The sequence below is a fragment of the Salvelinus alpinus genome, chromosome 9 (assembly GCF_045679555.1).
Source record: "Salvelinus alpinus chromosome 9, SLU_Salpinus.1, whole genome shotgun sequence".
NCBI classification, from domain to species: domain Eukaryota; kingdom Metazoa; phylum Chordata; class Actinopteri; order Salmoniformes; family Salmonidae; genus Salvelinus; species Salvelinus alpinus.
Window position 1 is genome coordinate 10,189,280 of NC_092094.1, and position 18,962 is coordinate 10,208,241.

The 18,962-nt window shown below is 42.4% G+C and overlaps 1 protein-coding gene across 1 annotated transcript in view; it reads left to right on the forward strand.

Annotated features, from left to right (window-relative positions):
• Positions 1 to 18,948, forward strand: part of LOC139584278 (rab GDP dissociation inhibitor beta-like) — a 20,365-nt gene extending 1,417 nt beyond the window's left edge. The window contains exons 3-11 of the mRNA XM_071415938.1: positions 833 to 932; positions 1,118 to 1,252; positions 2,186 to 2,384; positions 2,772 to 2,903; positions 3,193 to 3,292; positions 10,027 to 10,198; positions 10,534 to 10,678; positions 18,245 to 18,299; positions 18,414 to 18,948. Of these exons, the coding sequence (XP_071272039.1) occupies positions 833 to 932; positions 1,118 to 1,252; positions 2,186 to 2,384; positions 2,772 to 2,903; positions 3,193 to 3,292; positions 10,027 to 10,198; positions 10,534 to 10,678; positions 18,245 to 18,299; positions 18,414 to 18,569 (1,194 nt within the window). The 3' untranslated portion in view covers positions 18,570 to 18,948. The remainder of the gene's footprint in view (positions 1 to 832; positions 933 to 1,117; positions 1,253 to 2,185; positions 2,385 to 2,771; positions 2,904 to 3,192; positions 3,293 to 10,026; positions 10,199 to 10,533; positions 10,679 to 18,244; positions 18,300 to 18,413) is intronic.
• The last annotated feature ends 14 nt before the right edge of the window (positions 18,949 to 18,962 follow it).

The following is an 18,962-nucleotide window of genomic DNA, read 5'->3' on the forward strand; positions in this document are numbered from 1 at the left end:
CTAAACGTTTTGCAATGGATACCGTTTACCATTTACTCTAGAACCCAATCGGAACCAAACCGGGAGGGACCTACCTGAAGTTGTCCAATAGAAACTTGTTTCCGTTGCAAAACGTTTTCCGTTTGTAGTAAACCAAATGTTTTGTAACGGAATCCAACTAATGAATACACACCAGTGGTTCTAAAACAGCCCACATCATGTGGTGTTGTCACACAAGTATAGAGTTACATGTTCTGTTATCTATGTTGTCACACAGATATAGAGTTACATGTTCTGTTATCTATGTTGTCACACAAGTATAGAGTTACATGTTCTGTTATCTATGTTGTCACACAAATACAGAGTTACATGTTCTGTTATCTATGTTGTCACACAAATACAGAGTTACATGTTCTGTTATCTATGTTGTCACACAAATACAGAGTTACATGTTCTGTTATCTATGTTGTCACACAAATACAGAGTTACATGTTCTATTATCTATGTTGTCATACAGATATAGAGTAAGTAACATGTTATGTTATCTATGCTGTCACACCTCATTGTTATAGCTGAGGCACAACTGAGTTTGAGCTACTCAAAAACTGACAGCACTGTTTTACTGTCAAAGAAATTAAGTAATCAAATCAAAGTTTATTTGTCACGTGCGCCGAATACAACAGGTGTAGACCTTACAGTGAAATGCTTACTTACAGGCTCTAACCAATAGTGCAAAAAAGGTATTAGGTGAACAATAGGTAGATAAAGAAATAAAAACAACAAGTAATAAAAAAGTAATAACAAATAAAATGTTGAATCATTCCTGTTCTGTTTTTTTCTTGTCCCCCTCCAGTTGTACAAACGCTTCAGCCTTCCAGGTAAACCTCCGGAGTCCATGGGAAGAGGTCGGGACTGGAGCGTGGACCTCATCCCAAAGTTCCTGATGGCCAATGGTAGGAAAGCAATATGGCATTCTAGATATAATACTGAGTGCAGGGTTGTGTTTATTAGCCACCACACGGGGTGGGGGGGGGGGGGACTGGAACAGGAAGGGACTAACTGGCCTTGTCCAATAAGAAATGTTTTCCTTTGCATGCCCTAATGACCAGGTCTCTTTTCCTCTCTGGGCTCTACCCAGGTCAGCTGGTGAGGATGTTGCTGATCACTCAGGTGACCCGTTACCTGGACTTCAAGGTGATCGAGGGCAGCTTCGTCTACAAGAAGGGAGCCATCTACAAAGTGCCTGTCACTGAGACAGAGGCACTGGCCTCCAGTGAGTGTGTGTATACACACTAGGTGTACAAAACATTAAGAACACCTGCTCTTTCCATGACCGACTGACCAGGTGAAAGCTAAGATCCCTTCTTGATGTCACTTGTTAAATCCACTTCAATCAGTGTAGATGAAGGGGAGGAGACAGGTTAAAGAAGGATTTTTAAGCCTTGAGACAATTGAGACATGGATTGTCTATGTCTCAAGAGGGTGAATGGGCAAGACAAACGATTTTAAGTGCCTTTGAATGGGTTATGGTAGTAGGTGCCAGGCTCACCGGTTTGTGTCAAGCACTGTAATGCTACTGGGTTTTTCACACTCAACAGTTTCCCATGTGTATCAAGAATGGTTCACGACCCAAAGAACATCCAGCCAACTTGACACAACTGTGATCAACATGGGCCAGCATCCCTGTGGAATGCTTTTAACACCTTGTGGAGTACATGCCCTGACAAATTGAGGCCGTTCTGAGCGCAATAGCGGGGGGTGCAGCGCAATATTAGGAAGGTGTTCTTAATGTTTTGTACACTCAGTGTATATCAATGGGATTCTCAGATGCTTATTTCTATAATATTATGCCATTAAGTACAAATAAACTTACAGTACAGTGAGTGCATACATTTGTTGGTATTTATATGCTATCTTCTCGGTTGATTATTTGTGGATGACCTATGCTCCTCAAGGAGAAAAAGTTAAGTCTAGTAAGTCGTATTCTATTAACTTATGCTATAGCTATACAACTTAACCAAGCTTTTATCCCAAGCGACTTACAGTATTTCTGAGCGCATCCATTTTTTTTGTATGTGTATGCGACCCCCACAGGAATTAAATCCACAATTGAACCCACAACCACACAGGACCACATTCTTAGTCTCATTTCAGACCAAAGCAGCCTTTTCTATTTCTGTCTGACTGACTTTTTCTGACACCTCAGGTTTGATGGGGATTTTCGAGAAAAGGCGGTTTAGGAACTTCTTGATCTTCGTTGCCAACTACGACTTGAACGATCCCAAAACCATGGAGGGTGTCGACCCCAACAAGTCGACGATGCGTGACCTGTACAAGAAGTTCAGCCTGGGCCAGGATGTGATGGACTTCACTGGTCACGCCCTCGCTCTCTACAGGACAGACGAGTAAGTGGCTTTGTCTGAAATAGGACAAATATAAGCACCCATATTATTATAATAATAATACAATTATAGGGAATTGGGTGCCATTTCTATATATACTATATGTGTGGATGTTTCTTGAGGTGTTATTTCATGTTTTATTTAGTATTATTTATTGTGAGGGCTCGGGTGAGTACGATTTTTGTCTTCTACACTATTAGAAACTTGAATGATGGGAATTAATAGGACGGGCGACTGTCCACTGTGTTCAGGCAGGTACAAATAATTCATGGAGTGTCAAATCTAAAATATGTCATATCTATAAACATTTATAAGCATTTTTGATGGCTTATTCATGAACATTTTAACAAAGTAACCGTGTTACAATCTAGTATTTGTGTGATCTCTCAGCTACCTGGATCAGCCCTGCATCAACACTATCAATAGGATCAAACTATACAGTGAGTCTCTGGCCAGATACGGCAAGAGTCCTTACCTCTACCCTCTCTACGGCCTGGGGGAGCTGCCACAAGGCTTTGCCAGGTAAGATTACTTAGTCTCCGCCCTGCTATTATGTAATTGTTCCTGATTAATCAAGAATTCCTGATTTTCTGACGCTATCGTTTTCAGTACATACTAGAGTTGAAGTTAACCTACTCCCAAACCAATATCCTACTGATTTCAGTTGTTCTGATCATATAAATAAAATCTCATTCTAGTTCTGTGGTTCTGATCACATCCCTGATTTGACTGTTTTTAGCCTTTTGCTTAACTAACCCATCCCATGCTCCACTATTCACCAGTGTCTCTGACTTGACTTCTCTCCCTCTAGGTTGAGCGCTATCTATGGTGGTACCTACATGCTGAACAAGCCCATAGAGGAGATTGTAATGGAGAATGGAAAGGTGGTGGGGGTCAAGTCAGAGGGAGAGGTGAGTTTTTGTCACATTTTTGCCTCATGTTATAATTAAGCAATAAGACCCGAGGGGGGTGTGATATATGGCCAATATACTACGGCTAAGGGCTGATCTTATGTATGACGCAACTCGGAGTGCCTGGACACAGCCCTTAGCCGTGGTATATTGGCCATATATCACAAACCCCCGAGGTGCCTTATTGCTATTATAAACTGGTTACCAACTTAGTTAGAGCAGTACAAATATCTTTGGGATTCATACCCGTGGTATAGGGTCTGATATATTTTTGGTCATGTAGTGTATGCGGACACCTGCTCGTCGGCATTAATATGGAGTTGGTCCCCTTTTGATGCTATAACAGCTTCCACTCTTCTGGGAAGGCTTTCCACTAGATGTTGGAACATTGCTGCGGGGACTTGCTTACATTCAGCCACGAGCATTAGTGAGGTCGGGGCACTGATATTGGGCAATTAGTCCTGGCTCACAGTCAGCGTTCCAATTCATCCCAAAGGTGTTCGATGGGGTTGAGGTCAGGGCTCTGTGCAGGTCAGTTTTTCCACACCGATCTCGACAAACCATTTCTGTATGGACGTCGCTTTGTGCATGGGGGCATTGTCATGCTGAAAAATGAAAGGGCCTTCCCCAAACTGTTGCCACAACGGTGGAAGCACAGAATCATCTAGAATGTCATTGTCTGCTGTAGCGTTAAGATTTCCTTTCACTGGAACTAAGGGGTCTAGCCCGAACCATCAAAAACAGCCCCAGACCATTATTCCTCCCCCACCAAAATGTACAGTTGGCACTATGCTTTCGGACAGGTAGCTTTCTCCTTTACACCACTCCAGCCGATGCTTGGCATTGTGCATGGTGATCTTAGGCTTGTGTGCTGCTGCTCGGCCATGGAAATTTCATTCATGGAGCTTCCGACGAACAGTTATTGTGCTGACGTTGCTTCCAGAGGCAGTTTGGAACTCGGTAGTGATTGTTGCAACCGAGGACAGACGATTTTAACACACTACGCGCTTCAACACTCAGCGGTCCCGTTCTGTGAGCTCGTGTGGCCTACCACTTTGCGGCTGAGCCGTTGTTGCTCCTAGACGTTTCCACTTCACAATAACAGCACTTACAGTTGACTGGGGCAGCTCTAGCAGGGCAGACATTTGACGAACTGACTTGTTGGAAAGGTGGCATCCTATGACGGTGGCACGTTGAAAGTGACTGAGCTCTTCAGTAAGGCCATTTTACTGCCAATGTTTGTCTATGGAGGTTGCATGGCTGTGTGCTCAATTTTATATACCTGTCAGCAACAAGTGTGGCTGAAATAGCCAAATCCACACATTGGAAGGGGGTCCAGATACTTTTGGCTGATAGCCGTGGTACACTATATATACAATCAGCATTCAGGGCTCGAACCACCCAGTTTATAATTATTGTTTTATATTAGTTCCTCATGGTGAATGTCTTTTGGCAGTGTATACAACTGACACAATTTGAATGGTTCCAGATGGCGGTTCGCTAACTCTCACATGGTGCTGACAGAGATGGTCGCTTCGCGTTCTTAGGAAACTATGCAGTATTTCGATTTTTAATGTATTATTTCTTACACTGTTACCCCAGGAAATCTTAAGTCTTATTACATACAGCCGGGGAGAACTATTGGATATAAGAGCAACGTCAACTTACCAACATTACCACCAGGAATACGGCTTTCCCGAAGCGGATCCTCTGTTTGGACCACCACCCAGGACAATGGATCGGATCCCAGTAGGCGACAGAGCGGTCTTCTGGTCAGGCTCCGTAGACGGGCACATCGCTCACTGCTCCCGTGTATACTACTCGCCAATGTTCAGTCTCTTGACAACAAGGTAGACTAAATTCGAGTAAGGGTTGCCTTCCAGAGATACATCAGAGATTGTAACATTCTCTGTTTCACGGAAACATGGCTCAGTCGGGATACGTTATCAGAGTCGGTACAGCCACCCGGTTTCTTTACGCATCGCGCTGACAGAAACAAACATCTCTCTGGTAAGAAGAAGGGCGGGGGTGTATGCCTTATGATTAACGAGTTGTGGTGTGATCATACCAACATACAGGAACTCAAATCCTTGTTCACCTGACCTAGAATTCCTTACAATCAAATGCCGACCGCATTATTTATCAAGAGAATTGTCTTCGATTTTAATCACAGCCGTGTATATCCCCCCCAAGCAGACACCTCGACGGCCCTGAAAGAACTTAATTGGAAACTGGAAACCATATATCCCGAGCCTGCATTTATTGTAGCTGGGGATTTTAACAAAGCTAATCTGAAAACAAGGCTCCCTAATTTTTATCAGCATATTGAATGCACGACCCGGGCTGGCAGCATTCTGGATCATTGTTACTCTAACTTCTGCGACGCATACAAAGCCCTCCCTCGCCCTCCTTTCGTCAAATCTGACCACGACTCGATTTTGTTGCTCCCAGCCTATAGACAGAAACTAAAACAGGAAACGTCAGTGCTCAGGTCTGTTCAACGCTGGTCCGACCAATCTGATTCCACGCTTCAAGATTGCTTCGATCACAAGGACTGGGATATGTTCCGGATAGCCTCAGATAACAACATTGATGTATACGGTGAGCAAGTTTATTAGCAACTGCATCGGTGATGTTGTACCCACGGTAACTATTAAAACCTCCCCCAACCAGAAACTGTGGATTGATGGCAGCATTCGTGCAAAACTGAAAGCGTGAACCACTGCTTTTAATCATGGCAAGGCGACCGGAAACATGACCGAATACAAACAGTGTAGCTATTCCCTCCGCAAGGCAATCAAACAAGCTAAGCATCAGTATAGAGACAAAGTAGAGTCGCAATTCAACGGCTCAGACACAAGACGTATGTGGCAGGGTCTACAGTCAATCACGGATTACAAAAAGAAAACCAGCCCTGTTACGGACACCGAAGTCTTGCTCCCAGACAAACTAAACAACTGCTTTGCTCACTTTGAGGACAATACAGTGCCACTGACAGGCCCGCTACCAAAACCTGCAGGCTCTCCTCCACCGCAGCCAATGTGAGTAAAACATTTAAACGTGTTAACTTCTCTGGGATATGTGGGACGGTAGCGTCCCACCTAACCAACAGCCAGTGAAATTGCAGGGCGCCAAATTCAAAACAACAGAAATCTCATAATTAAAATTCCTCAAACATACAAGTATTATATACCATTTTAAAGATAAACTTCTCGTTAATCCAGCCAAAGTGTCTGATTTCAAAAAGGATTTACGGCAAAAGCACACCTTGCGATTATGTTAGCTCAGTACATAGCCACAGAAAAACACAGCCATTTTTCCAGCCAAAAAGAGGAGTAACAAAAAGCAGATATAGAGTTAAAATTAATCACTGACCTTTGAGGATCTTCATCAGATGACACTCATAGGACTTCATGTTACACAATACATGTATGTTTTGTTCGGTAAAGTTCATATTTACATCCAAAAATCTGAGTTTAGGCGGGACGCTACTGTCTCACTTGGCCAAAAGCCAGAGAAAATGCAGCGCGCCAAATTCAAATAAAATACTATAAAAATCAAACTTTCATTAAATCACACATGAAAGATACCAAATTAAAGCTACACATGTTGTGAATCCAGACAACATGTCTGATTTCAAATAGGCTTTTCGGCAAAAGCACACCAAACGATTATGTTAGGTCAGTACATAGCCACAGAATAACACAGCCATTTTCCCAGCCAAAGATAGGAGTCACAAAAAGCAGAAATAGAGATAAAATTAATCACTAACCTTTGATGATCTTCATCAGATGACACTCATAGGACATCATGTTACACAATACATGTATGTGTTGTTCGATAATGTGCATATTTATATCCACAAATCTCGGTTTACATTGGCGCCATGTTCAGAAATGCCTCCAAAATATCTGGAGAAATTGCAGAGAGACACGTCAAATAACAGAAATACTCATCATAAACTTTGATGAAAGATACATATTTTTTCATAGAATTAAAGATACACTTGTTCTTAATGCAACCGCTGTGTCAGATTTCAAAAAAACTTTACGGAAAAAGCACACCATGCAATAATCTGAGACGGCGCTCAGAAATACACAACATTTCTCCGCCATGTTGGAGTCAACAGAAATACGAAATTACATCATAAATATTCCCTTTGATGATCTTTCATCAGAATGCAGTGCCAGGAATCCTAGTTCCACAATAAATCGTTGTTTTGTTCGATAATGTCCATTACTAGTGTCCAATTAGCTACTTTTGCTAGCACGTTTAGTTCACATGTCCAAACGCTGGCGCCGGTCCAGGCGAACTGGGACGAAAACTTTTTGAAGTTATATTCCAGGTCGAATAAACTGGTCGAATTAAGTAGAGAATCAATCTTCAGGATGTTGTTATCATATATATCCAATAACGTTCCAACCGGAGCATACGTTTTTGTCTACAGAGTAATGGAACACATGGCCATATCATGACTAGTGCGCGTGACCAGGAACTAGCATTCTGCCAGACCACTGACTCAAATAGCTGCCCTCCGGCCCCACATCACACTAGAGGCTTCATTCCACGTTCTACTGACTGTTGACATCTAGTGGAAGGTGTAGGAAGTGCGAACAGATCCATATCTTACTGGGAATTGAATAGGCGATGACTTTAACATCAACCAGCCCCAGAATTTCCACTTCCTGTTTGGAAGTTTGCCTGCCATATGAGTTCTGTTATACTCACAGACATAATTCAAACAGTTTTAGAAACTTCAGAGTGTTTTCTATCCAATAGTAATAATAATAATATGCATATATTAGCATCTGGGACAGAGTAGGAGGCAGTTCACTATGGGCACCAATTCATCCAAAAGTGAAAATGCTGCCCCCTATCCCTAAAAAGTTAACACCATAGTACCCTCCAAACTCGTCATTAAGCTCGAAACCCTGGGTCTCGACCCCCGCCCTGTGCAGCTGGGTCCTGGACTTTCTGATGGGCCACCCCCAGGTGGTGAGGGTAGGAAACAACATCTCCACCCCGCTGATCCTCAACACTGGGGCCCCACAAGGGTGCGTTCTCAGCCCTCTCCTGTTCACCCGTGACTGCGTGGCCATGCACGCCTCCAACTCAATCATCAAGTTTGCAGATGACACTACAGTGGTAAGCTTGATTACCGACAACGACGAGACGGCCTACAGGGAGGAGGTGAGGGCCCTCGGAGTGTGGTGTCAGGAAAATAACCTCACACTCAATGTCAACAAAACAAAGGAGATGATCGTGGACTTCAGGAAACAGCAGAGAGAGCACCCCCATATCCACATCGACGGGACAGTAGTGGAGAAGGTGTAAAGTTTTTTTTTAGTTCCTCGGCGTACACATCACAGACAAAGTGAAATGGGCCACCCACACAGAGAGCGTGGTGAAGAAGGCACAACAGCGCCTCCTTCAACCTCAGGAGGGTGAAGAAATTTGTCTTGTCACTGAAAACACTCACAAACTTTTACAGTTGCACAATCGAGAGCATCCTGTCGGGTTGTATCACCGCCTGGTACGGCAACTGCTCCGCCCTCAACCGTAAGGCTCTCCAGAGGGTAGTGAGGTCTGCACAACGCATCGCCGGGGGCAAACTACTTGCCCTCCAGGACACCTACATCACCCGATGTCACAGGAAGGCCAAAAAAATCATCAAGGACAACAACCACCCGAGCCACTGTCTGTTCACCCCGCTATCATCCAGAAGGCGAGGTCAGTACAGGTGCATCAAAGCTGGGACCAAGAGACTGAAAAACAGCTTCTATCTCAAGGCCATCGGACTGTTAAACAGCCATCACTAACATTGAGTGGCTGCTGCCAACATACTGACTCAAATCTCTTGCCACTTTAATAATAAAAAATTTGGCCTCCCGGGTGGCGCAGTGGTCTAGAGCACTGCATCGCAGTGCTATGCTGCGCCACCAGAGTCTGGGTTCGCGCCCAGGCTCTGTCGCAGCCGGCCGCGACCGGGAGGTCCGTGGGGCGACGCACAATTGGCTTAGCGTCGTCCGGGTTAGGGAGGGTTTGGCCGGTAGGGATATCCTTGTCTCATCGCGCTCCAGCGACTCCTGTGGCGGGCCGGGCGCAGTGCGCGCTAACCGAGGGGGCGGGTGCACGGTGTTTCCTCCGACACATTGGTGCGGCTGGCTTCCGGGTTGGAGGCGCGCTGTGTTAAGAAGCAGTGCGGCTAGGTTGGGTTGTGCTTCGGAGGACGCATGACTTTCGACCTTCGTCTCTCCCGAGCCCGTAAAATAAAAAAAAAAAAAATAATAATAATAATAATAATAATAAAAAATTTGATGTAATAAATGTATCACTAGCCACTTTAAACAATGCCACTTTATATAATGTTTACATACCCTACATTACTCATCTCATATGTATATACTGTACTCTATACCATCTACTGCATCTTGCCTATGCCGCACGGCTATCGCTCATCCATATATTTATATGTACATATTCTTATTCATTCCTTTACACTTGTGTGTATAAGGTAGTTGCTGTGAAATTGTTAGATTACTTGTTAGCTATTACTGCACGGTCGGACCTAAAAGCACAAGCATTTCGCTACACTCGCATGAACATCTGCTAACCATGTGTATGTGACCAATAAAATTTGATTTGATTTGATGAACTTAACCCTGAACCTATCCTTACCCACCCTCACCTGAATTATAACCCCTAAACCCTACCATCTCTCCTTTCCTCTCCAGATAGCCCGCTGTAAGCAGCTGATCTGTGACCCCAGCTACGTCATGGACAGAGTCAGCAAGGTTGGCCAAGTGGTACGTATCATCTGTGTCATGAGCCACCCCATCAAGAACACCGGCGATGTCAACTCCTGCCAGATCATCATCCCTCAGATCCAGGTCAACAGGAAACATGGTGAGACCCCTGGATACTAGGGTACTTCGTAACACATTTATAACCCATACATAACACATTCATAAGCAGTACATGAGCATTTCATCAATTCTGTGTGTGTGAAATTAAGTTGCCACTTGTTGTGACTTTTTTGAATGGCATCGCCTGTGTTCATTCGGGACCAAACGGAAGAAAACAGAAACAGGGAGGGTCTACCTGGAAGAAACGCAGATGTTTTTGCTTTTTTTCTGTTTTCAAAACGTTTTGCTACTTGTTACACCCTACTGAACACAAGGCAGTGGAGCTTAGTTGAGGGTGTATGATATGTCACTGGTCTCTTGTGTTTTTTGTGGCAGACATCTACGTGTGTATGATCTCCTCGGCCCACAACGTGGCAGCGCAGGGCAAGTACATTGCCATCGCCAGCAGCGTAGTGGAGACTAACGACCCAGAGAAGGAACTCAAGCCAGCCCTGGATCTCCTGGAGCCCATTGAACAGAAGTAGGCTTTTTATTCTATGTTGCTATACTGTACTGTACTCTGCTATAAGATACACTGTTATACTACTGTACTGTTACACTAGTGTCTAGTAAAGGGTCTTCACTGACATTTTCAACCTATCCCTGACCCGGTCTGTAATACCAACTTGTTTTGAGTAGACCACCATAGTCCATGTGTCCAAGAACGCCAAGGTAACCTACCTAAATGACTATCGCCCTGTAACACTCATATACACAGTAAGAATATGTACAGTTGAAGTCGGAAGTTTACATAGACCGTAGCCAAATACATTTAAACTCAGTTTTTCACAATTCCTGACATTTAATCCTCGTAAAAATTCCTTGTTTTAGGTCAGTTAGGATCACCACTTTATTTTAAGAACGTGAAATGTCAGAATAATAGTAGAGAGAAGGATTTATTTCAGCTTTTATTTCTTTCATCACATTTCCAGTGGGTCAGAAGTTTACATACACTCAATTAGTATTTGGTAGCATTGCCTTTAAATTGTTTAACTTGGGTCAAACGTTTTGGGTAGCCTTCCACAAGCTTCCCACATTAAGTTGGGTGAATTTTGGCCCATTCATCCTGACAGGGCTGGTGTAACTGAGTCAGGTTTGTAGGCCTCCTTGCTCGCACACAGTTAGGGTTCTGCCCACAAATTTTCTACAGGATTGAGGTCAGCTCCCTGCCATCCAGGACCTTTATACCAGGCGGTGTCAGAGGAACGCCCCCAAAATGTTCCGACTCCAGTCACCCAAGCCATAGACCGTAATCTCTGCTACCGCACGGCAAGTGGTAGCACCAAGTGCACCAAGTCTGGAAACAACTGCTTAATAAGACAGCTAAATAGCTAATCAAATGTCTAACTGGACATTTTATTTGTTTACTAACTCTTGCACTGACTCTAAGCACACATACTGGACTCTACCCACACACTCGCACATACTTACACTCACACAGCAACACACACATACTGAAAGTATTCATTCCCCTTGACTTATTCCACATCTTGTTGTTACAACCTGAATTCTAAATGGATTAAATGGAGAATTATTTTTTTTTGACCCATCTAGACACAATACCCCATGATGATAAAGTGAAAACATGCTTTTAGAAATGTTTGCACATTTATTGAACATTAAATATAGATATCTAGTTTACTTAAGTATTCATACCCCTGAGTCAGTACTTTGTAGAATCACTTTTGGCAGCGATTACAGCTGTGAGGCTTTCTGGGTAAGTCTCTTAAGAGCTTTCCACACCTCGATTGTGAAAAATGTGCCTATTATTATTTTCAAAATTCTTCAAGATCTTTCAAATTAGTTGAATACCTCCCAGTATCTGGTGGAAAGCATACTGAACCAGATTTTGCAAGTACAAAATTCTGTTTACTTGTTATATCCTGAAACTCCCTAGTCCTTAATGATTACAAGCATATCCATAACATGATTCATCAACCACTATGCTTGAAAATATGGAGAGTGATACTCAGTAATGTGTTGTATTGGATTTGCCCCAAACATCACTTTTTTGTCCTGAATACAAAGTGTTAACTGCTTTGCCATATTTTTTTGCAGTATTACTTTAGTGCCTTGTTGCAAACAGGATGCATGTTTTGGAATAGTTTTATCCTGTACATTGTTAAAGTTGAAGATATTTACTAGAAGAGAGAGACCAAGTTGAGACGCTAGACCAGGTGGATAAGGTATGATATTTAAGGCAGTTTAATAAGTTGCAAAGATATCTGACAACACGTGCACGGGCTCGTCCATTTAGCTCAGAGGGAGCTAGCAGGAGCAGCCCCGACTCATATTGTGCAATACATTTTATACAGTGAAATGACGTAGGTTGATTCTAGTAGTTCTGCTCTCCTGACTGGTCGCTGTGAGTGGAGGGCGGTCCCCTTCAGGCTGATATCAATGTTCCATTGGTTCTCAGTAGTGTTCTTTGTCCTTGGAACTCCCGCCTGAAACAGGGGTTTGTGTGTGTGTGTGTGTGTATGCATGCGCGTGCTCGTTGAGTGCCATGCCGGTCTGGGTTGTCTCTTGTATTGACAAGATGTTGAAGCAGACACCAGCAACTGGCGCCTGAGGTCAGAGCGCCCCCCCGAGGTCAGAGCGCCCCCCTGCCTTATCAGTGCTCATAAATGGTTTGTGTCAGCCATCTCTCTCTGTGTGTGTGTGGGAGTAAGGTTAGTATCTGGCACAGGCAGAACGGGTTCATCTGTGGGGTGCAGCAAAGTGTTACAACCACGTCTGCTTTAATAATGAAGGCATTATAACAATATTATAGCTAAGTGTTAAGGTCAATAAAAACATCATTTATTACAACACGCTTCCTTTTCACTCTGTAATTTCGGTTAGTATTGTGGAGTAACTACCCTGTTGATCCATTCTCAGTTTTCGCCTGTCACAGCCATTAAACTCGAACTGTTTTAAAGTCACCATTGGCCTCATGGTGAAATCCCTTAACTACCAGTAGAGTTGAACATGTGATGGAAACACATTGAACTTTACATTTTTATTCGGTAAATGAATATGTAGAGCCACTGAACACGCCGACTTGGCACGTGTTTTTCTGTTGCTCATTAGAACAATTGTATTTCATAGTCACGGAGGTGTGTTTCATGAACGATTTCCACGTTCGGTTAATGATGTTTGTCCCCCATGAGACACTAGATGTGGAAGCCAATTTAACTTCCTCAAAATCCCCAGAATGAATCTAAGATAACTCAAGAAATCAGTAATGTTAGTTTTTTTTCATCAAACTAATGTGTCTGGTGCAGTAAGAAAATGTACGCCGTGTTGTATTATATAAACAAAATCAGAGCTGCTGGGTAGGTCTGTCTCACTGAACAAGTCCGTTTGGTGGAAACACCACTGTTGGAAAATGCTAATATTTTATTTATGCAGATCTTTGAATATTCGCATGAAAATCTGTCACCAATTGGACGGAAACCTAGCTACTGTTAGTCTACACCTGTTGTTTACGAAGCATGTGACAAATACAATTCGATTTTTGGTTTACTACTGTAACTATTATACTGTTATGTAAGGGATAATCATTTTGAGGAAGTTAAATTGGCTTCCACATCTAGTGTCTCATGGGGGACAAACATCATTAACCGAACGTGGAAATCGTTCAGGAAACACACCACCGTGACTATGAAATACAATTGTTCTAATGAGCAACATAAAAACACGTGCCAATCGGCGTGTTCAGTGGCTCTACATTTTCATTTACCGAATACAAATGTAAAGTTCAATGTGTTTCCATCACATGTTCAACTCTACTGGTAGTAATCAAAAGGGGCTATGCAATGTAAGGAAAAGTGTGTTCCACGAAGCGCTAGTGAAGTTGCATTGATTTCCGTAGAACGCATATAAATGTGTTCAACGTCTACTGAAGTAGCTAGCTAGCAAGTTTACTCGATAGCTACAGTAGTTACCATGGTAACTAAACAGCCTTACTAGTTTAGCTAACCAAACCATCAGTTCTAGTTTGCTATTATGAAAGTAGAATTCAACAATAACACTGTTTTCAATTCCACGTTTGCTTCCAAAAGCAGCTCAAACAAAACATGTAAAAATGAACTATTGAATTGTACCGTGCGTTATTTAAGTGATAATGCCCGAGAAGCCAGTGTTTGGAGGATTTATCAAACGTTGGGACAGACCTACTCATTCAAGGGTTTTGCTTTATTTATATTATTTTCTACATTGTTGAATAATAGTGAAGACATCAAAACTATGAAGTAACCAAAAAAGTGTTAAACAAATCAAAATATATTTTAGATTAATCAAAGTAGCCACCCTTTGCCTTGATGGCAGCTTTGCACACACTTGGCATTGTCTTCACTATTATTCTACAATGTAGAAAATAGTAAAAATAAGGAAAAACTCTGGAATGAGTAGGTGTCAACTTTTAACTAATACTGTATTTTCATAAAAGACGTTATTGTGATGAATTCCACAAGATATAGTCCAGACACAAATCTAGGGTTGCTACCCAAGCCGGCTGATCGTTCGTTCTATCGGTTCGGTTGCTAGAGACGTGTTCCAGTCGTTCAGTCTTTTTGTTCTGCGTCTATGAACACATCCTATGGAACACCGTTTGGGTCTTTGCGTCAAAAAAGATACATGTCATATAAAACAATTTGATGTGTCAAATAAGATGGTTGACCAATCAGGACCTGAATATGACTGCACATCACATAATAATTTAACACGTTCATAATTTTTTTACGTAGTTATTACACATATGTCACAACGATTCTCAACGATTCATGGATACGTATGCTATGATGCTAGTAAAGTTATCTCGCGCACATACAGTGCTGGTCATAAAATTTTAAAAAGTAGCTAGCTCATGGATACAAACAATGTTCTTCCCCAAAAACATAGAAAACGACATCTGTTTCAGTAGCTATAGTTAGCATGCTATCTATATAGCTAGGTGCCATCATCTAAAATAACCCTAATTTATAAGACAGTTCTTAGTTGATTAATGGTGGTCGGAGCCATCTATGTGAAGCTAGCCACAATAGTGGACTTTGTGGTTAGCCTTCAAAATAAACGTATGTCATTGACAGTGATGCAAATAAATATAAATAGTAGAATTATGCCATAATTAAATAGATCATGCTTAACGAGGTTGGAATGTTGTTATATAAAATCAACAAAAGACCATTTGTTAATTTCACAAAATTCTGTTGAAATCACACTGAATGTATTATACTTTAGAATTGCATTGGGGGCATACTTATTTCACTGTACAGCATTACCTATGGATTGTGGATCAATGACATGGGGTATCAATCTAGTCAGTGTCACCCAGAGAACATTACCGTTCTATTATTGCGGGACTCTGAAACAACTGGGAATTGAGCCACGTTTATTGTCAACCTATGTGTATTGAACACTGTTCCCGAGGAAAATCAATACTGCGTGGATGTTTTGGAGTCTGATAACTCTGAGGAGGATGTTGGGGGGGGGATATATTGGGTATTGAGTAGACCGATACCCCATTTCATTGATCCCCAATCCTTAGGTAAAGCTGTACAGTGCAATATGAATGTCAATACACACAATAGGGTGACTGGGGAGGTGATTTCACACAGTCACAGTCCCGCAACAACGCTAATATTTGCGTAAACTCTTCACAGTTGTGTTCTGTGGGTGTCACAGAGTAGACTCGCATTCCAACCTTGTTTAACATTATCTAGTCAAAATATGGCATCATTCCACCAATTGTAACCTTCTGCGTCACTTTCAAATAGGTACTTTTATTTTGAAGGCAAACCGCAAATTCCACTATTGTGCCTATGTAACCGATGTGAAATGGCTAGCTAGTTAGCGGTGGTGCGCGCTAATAGCGTTTCAATCGGTGACGTCACTTGTTGTTCCCCTTGACCTGCAAGGGCCGCGGGCTTCTACACCTGCATTGCTTGCTGTTTGGGGTTTTAGGCTGGGTTTCTGTACAGCACTTTGAGATATCAGCTGATGTAAGAAGGGCTATATAAATAAATGTGATTTTGTGGCGTGATGGGTAACGATGCTTCCTGGGTGGGGTCCCTGGTTCGAACTCAGGCGAGGAGAGGGACGGAAGCAATACTGTTACACTTATTGTGGCTAGCGTCACAACACAGTCCGGTCGAGCCTCACTAGCCAAATTAACCAAGCTGGCTGCTTATCGTGTTAGCTTTGGGCAACAGGGTTAAGTAACTGGCTAGCTAGTTATATTTAAATAGGCGAACAACAACTGACTACCTAGCTAATACTTACTCATCAAGGATTCCAAAATCATTGCTACGAATAATGAAAATGACTGCAGTTTCTACTGGTCATTGTTTTCAGGCTGGTTGTATTGGTGCTAGCTGGGTACCAAGCTAAAGCTAACTACCCCAGAAGTTGCGTTCGAACAAATAATGCCTTATTACCAACGCGTATTGTAAACACATCGTTCATGGCCGGTTTTTGCTTGTTTGCAGACTTTTTTTTTTGTACAGCATTGACAGTGCTACTAATAGTAGTGGCGCTTGGCTTGCACATTCAGTACACACAACGTTCAATAATATAACGGTGTTATTTGACGTGTCAAATTAATAGCTTATTTAACTTTTTTGACACGCAAAGACCCAAACGGCGTTCCATAGCAGCCCGGTCATTCATTCTAAATGTTCCATTGCTATACTGCTAGCTAGCCAACTACGGCTAACTCAGTCACGTCAAAAAGTGCAGCCAGAATAACAGCAAAGTATTTGCACACATCCATAACAATGAGCTAATGAGGTGCGATTTCGCCTGGCTTAGAAAACGTGCTCACTTGTCAGAACACTGTTGTTCAGAGGAGCTAGCCAACAACACAGCTGACACAATCACTTCAAACTGAAGCTGGATAGACTGCTAACTAGCTGCACTTCGTATCGTTGTAACTTTTTTCAATTAACATTTATTTGTAAAAATAAGGCCAGCTGATTCATGATTTGACTGGCTGAAAAACGCTGCCTGACTGTCTCGTCCGACTCCCAACACGTTCATTACTATGGGACAGCTGGAGATCCAATTTTAATATTGAAACAATGTTGTAAATGTCAGAGACAGACAGCAATATTTATACAAATCTCCGCTGGTCTAAAAGGTATGTGATATAATGTCTTTTTTATAGTGGAGATCAAGTTTATAAATTGCTTGACTGGGCTGATGAGACAGTGGATCATGCAGGTGTAACAGTTTAGCTTCCTCTCCTCGCCCCGAACCCTAGGCACACATCAACAACTGGCTCCCACGAAGCATCGTTACAAATCGCGCCACAAAAGCCGCGGCCCTTGCAGAGCAAGGGGAACAACTACTTCAGGTCTCAGAGCGAGTGACGTCACCGATTGAAACGCTATTAGCGCGCACCACCGCTAACTAGCTAGCCATTTCACATCGTTTACACAGGCAGATGGAACAGAGTAAATGGGCATTTTCATGTCATAGATTTAGCCGGTGGTAACTTGTGGAATAGACACCGGCTGGAATGCGGTTTAAATCAATCAGCATTCAGGAATAGACCCACCCGTTGTATAAAGAGAATTATAAACTGGGTGGTTCGAGCCCTGAATGCTGATTGGCTGCCAGCCATGGTATATCAGACCATATACCAAGGGTACAACAAAACATTTTTACTACTCTTATTACATTGGTAACCAGTTTATAATAGCAATAAGGCACCTCAGGGTTTGTGGTGTATATGGCCAATATACCACGGCTAAGGGCTGTGTCCAGGCACTCCACATTACGTTGTGACTAAGAACAGCCCTTAGCCGTGGTATATTGGCCATATACCACACCACCTCGGGCCTTATTGCTTAAATAATGCATGCTCTAGAATGCCCTTCAAGCCAATGAGAAACGAGTATTCAACAATGCCATGGTATGAACTGTTTTACTACTAGCACAGGGGCTCACATCACTGGAACACAATGCTGTAAATACCGTTTTCACACTACTGAGATGTACTGGCCTGGTAACATATCCTCCATTCGTTGATGTTTGACCCTGTTCAAACCTTCTCTCCTCACAGGTTTGTGAGCATCAGTGATCAATATGCACCAACTGACATGGGAAAAGACAGCCAGGTGAGTGAATTAGTCCTAATCCTCATGTTGGCCTTCATTTTATTTATTACATTTTTTTTAAATACATGGGCATAATTTATCTTTCCCCTCTATGCTTCTGCGATATCTATGCAGATATTTATTTCACGTACATATGATGCAACGACCCACTTTGAGACCACCTGTGACGACATCAAGGACATCTACGAGCGTGCGATGGGCACTGAGTTTGACTTTGCAGAGATGGAGCGCACGAAGAACGACATCTTTGGAGACGCTGGTGATCAGTGATCGTATAACCAACATGTCCAGACAACTCCAAATCTGGTTTATAATCCAAATGTATTGTTGGAATATGTATCAATGACCCTTTAAAACAATGGAAATACATTTGTAGAAAAAGAAGAATGAAATGTTTTACTAATAAGCGAACAATTTGTGGTGGCTGCGTTTTGTTTGACAGTTGGTTAAAAACATGCAATGATCACATTGTGTGACATCATGAAGGTTTCTTCACTTTCTGACAAATGTGAATGTCGCCAAATAATTGGTTTTATTCGGGTTTATACGTAGACAATATAAATGTGATATAAATTGTATTTTTTACATAAGGCACTATTCTGTGTTAAAGTGAAATAAAGATGTATTTTATCTGGAATAGAGAAAAGAACCATGGTCACTTTC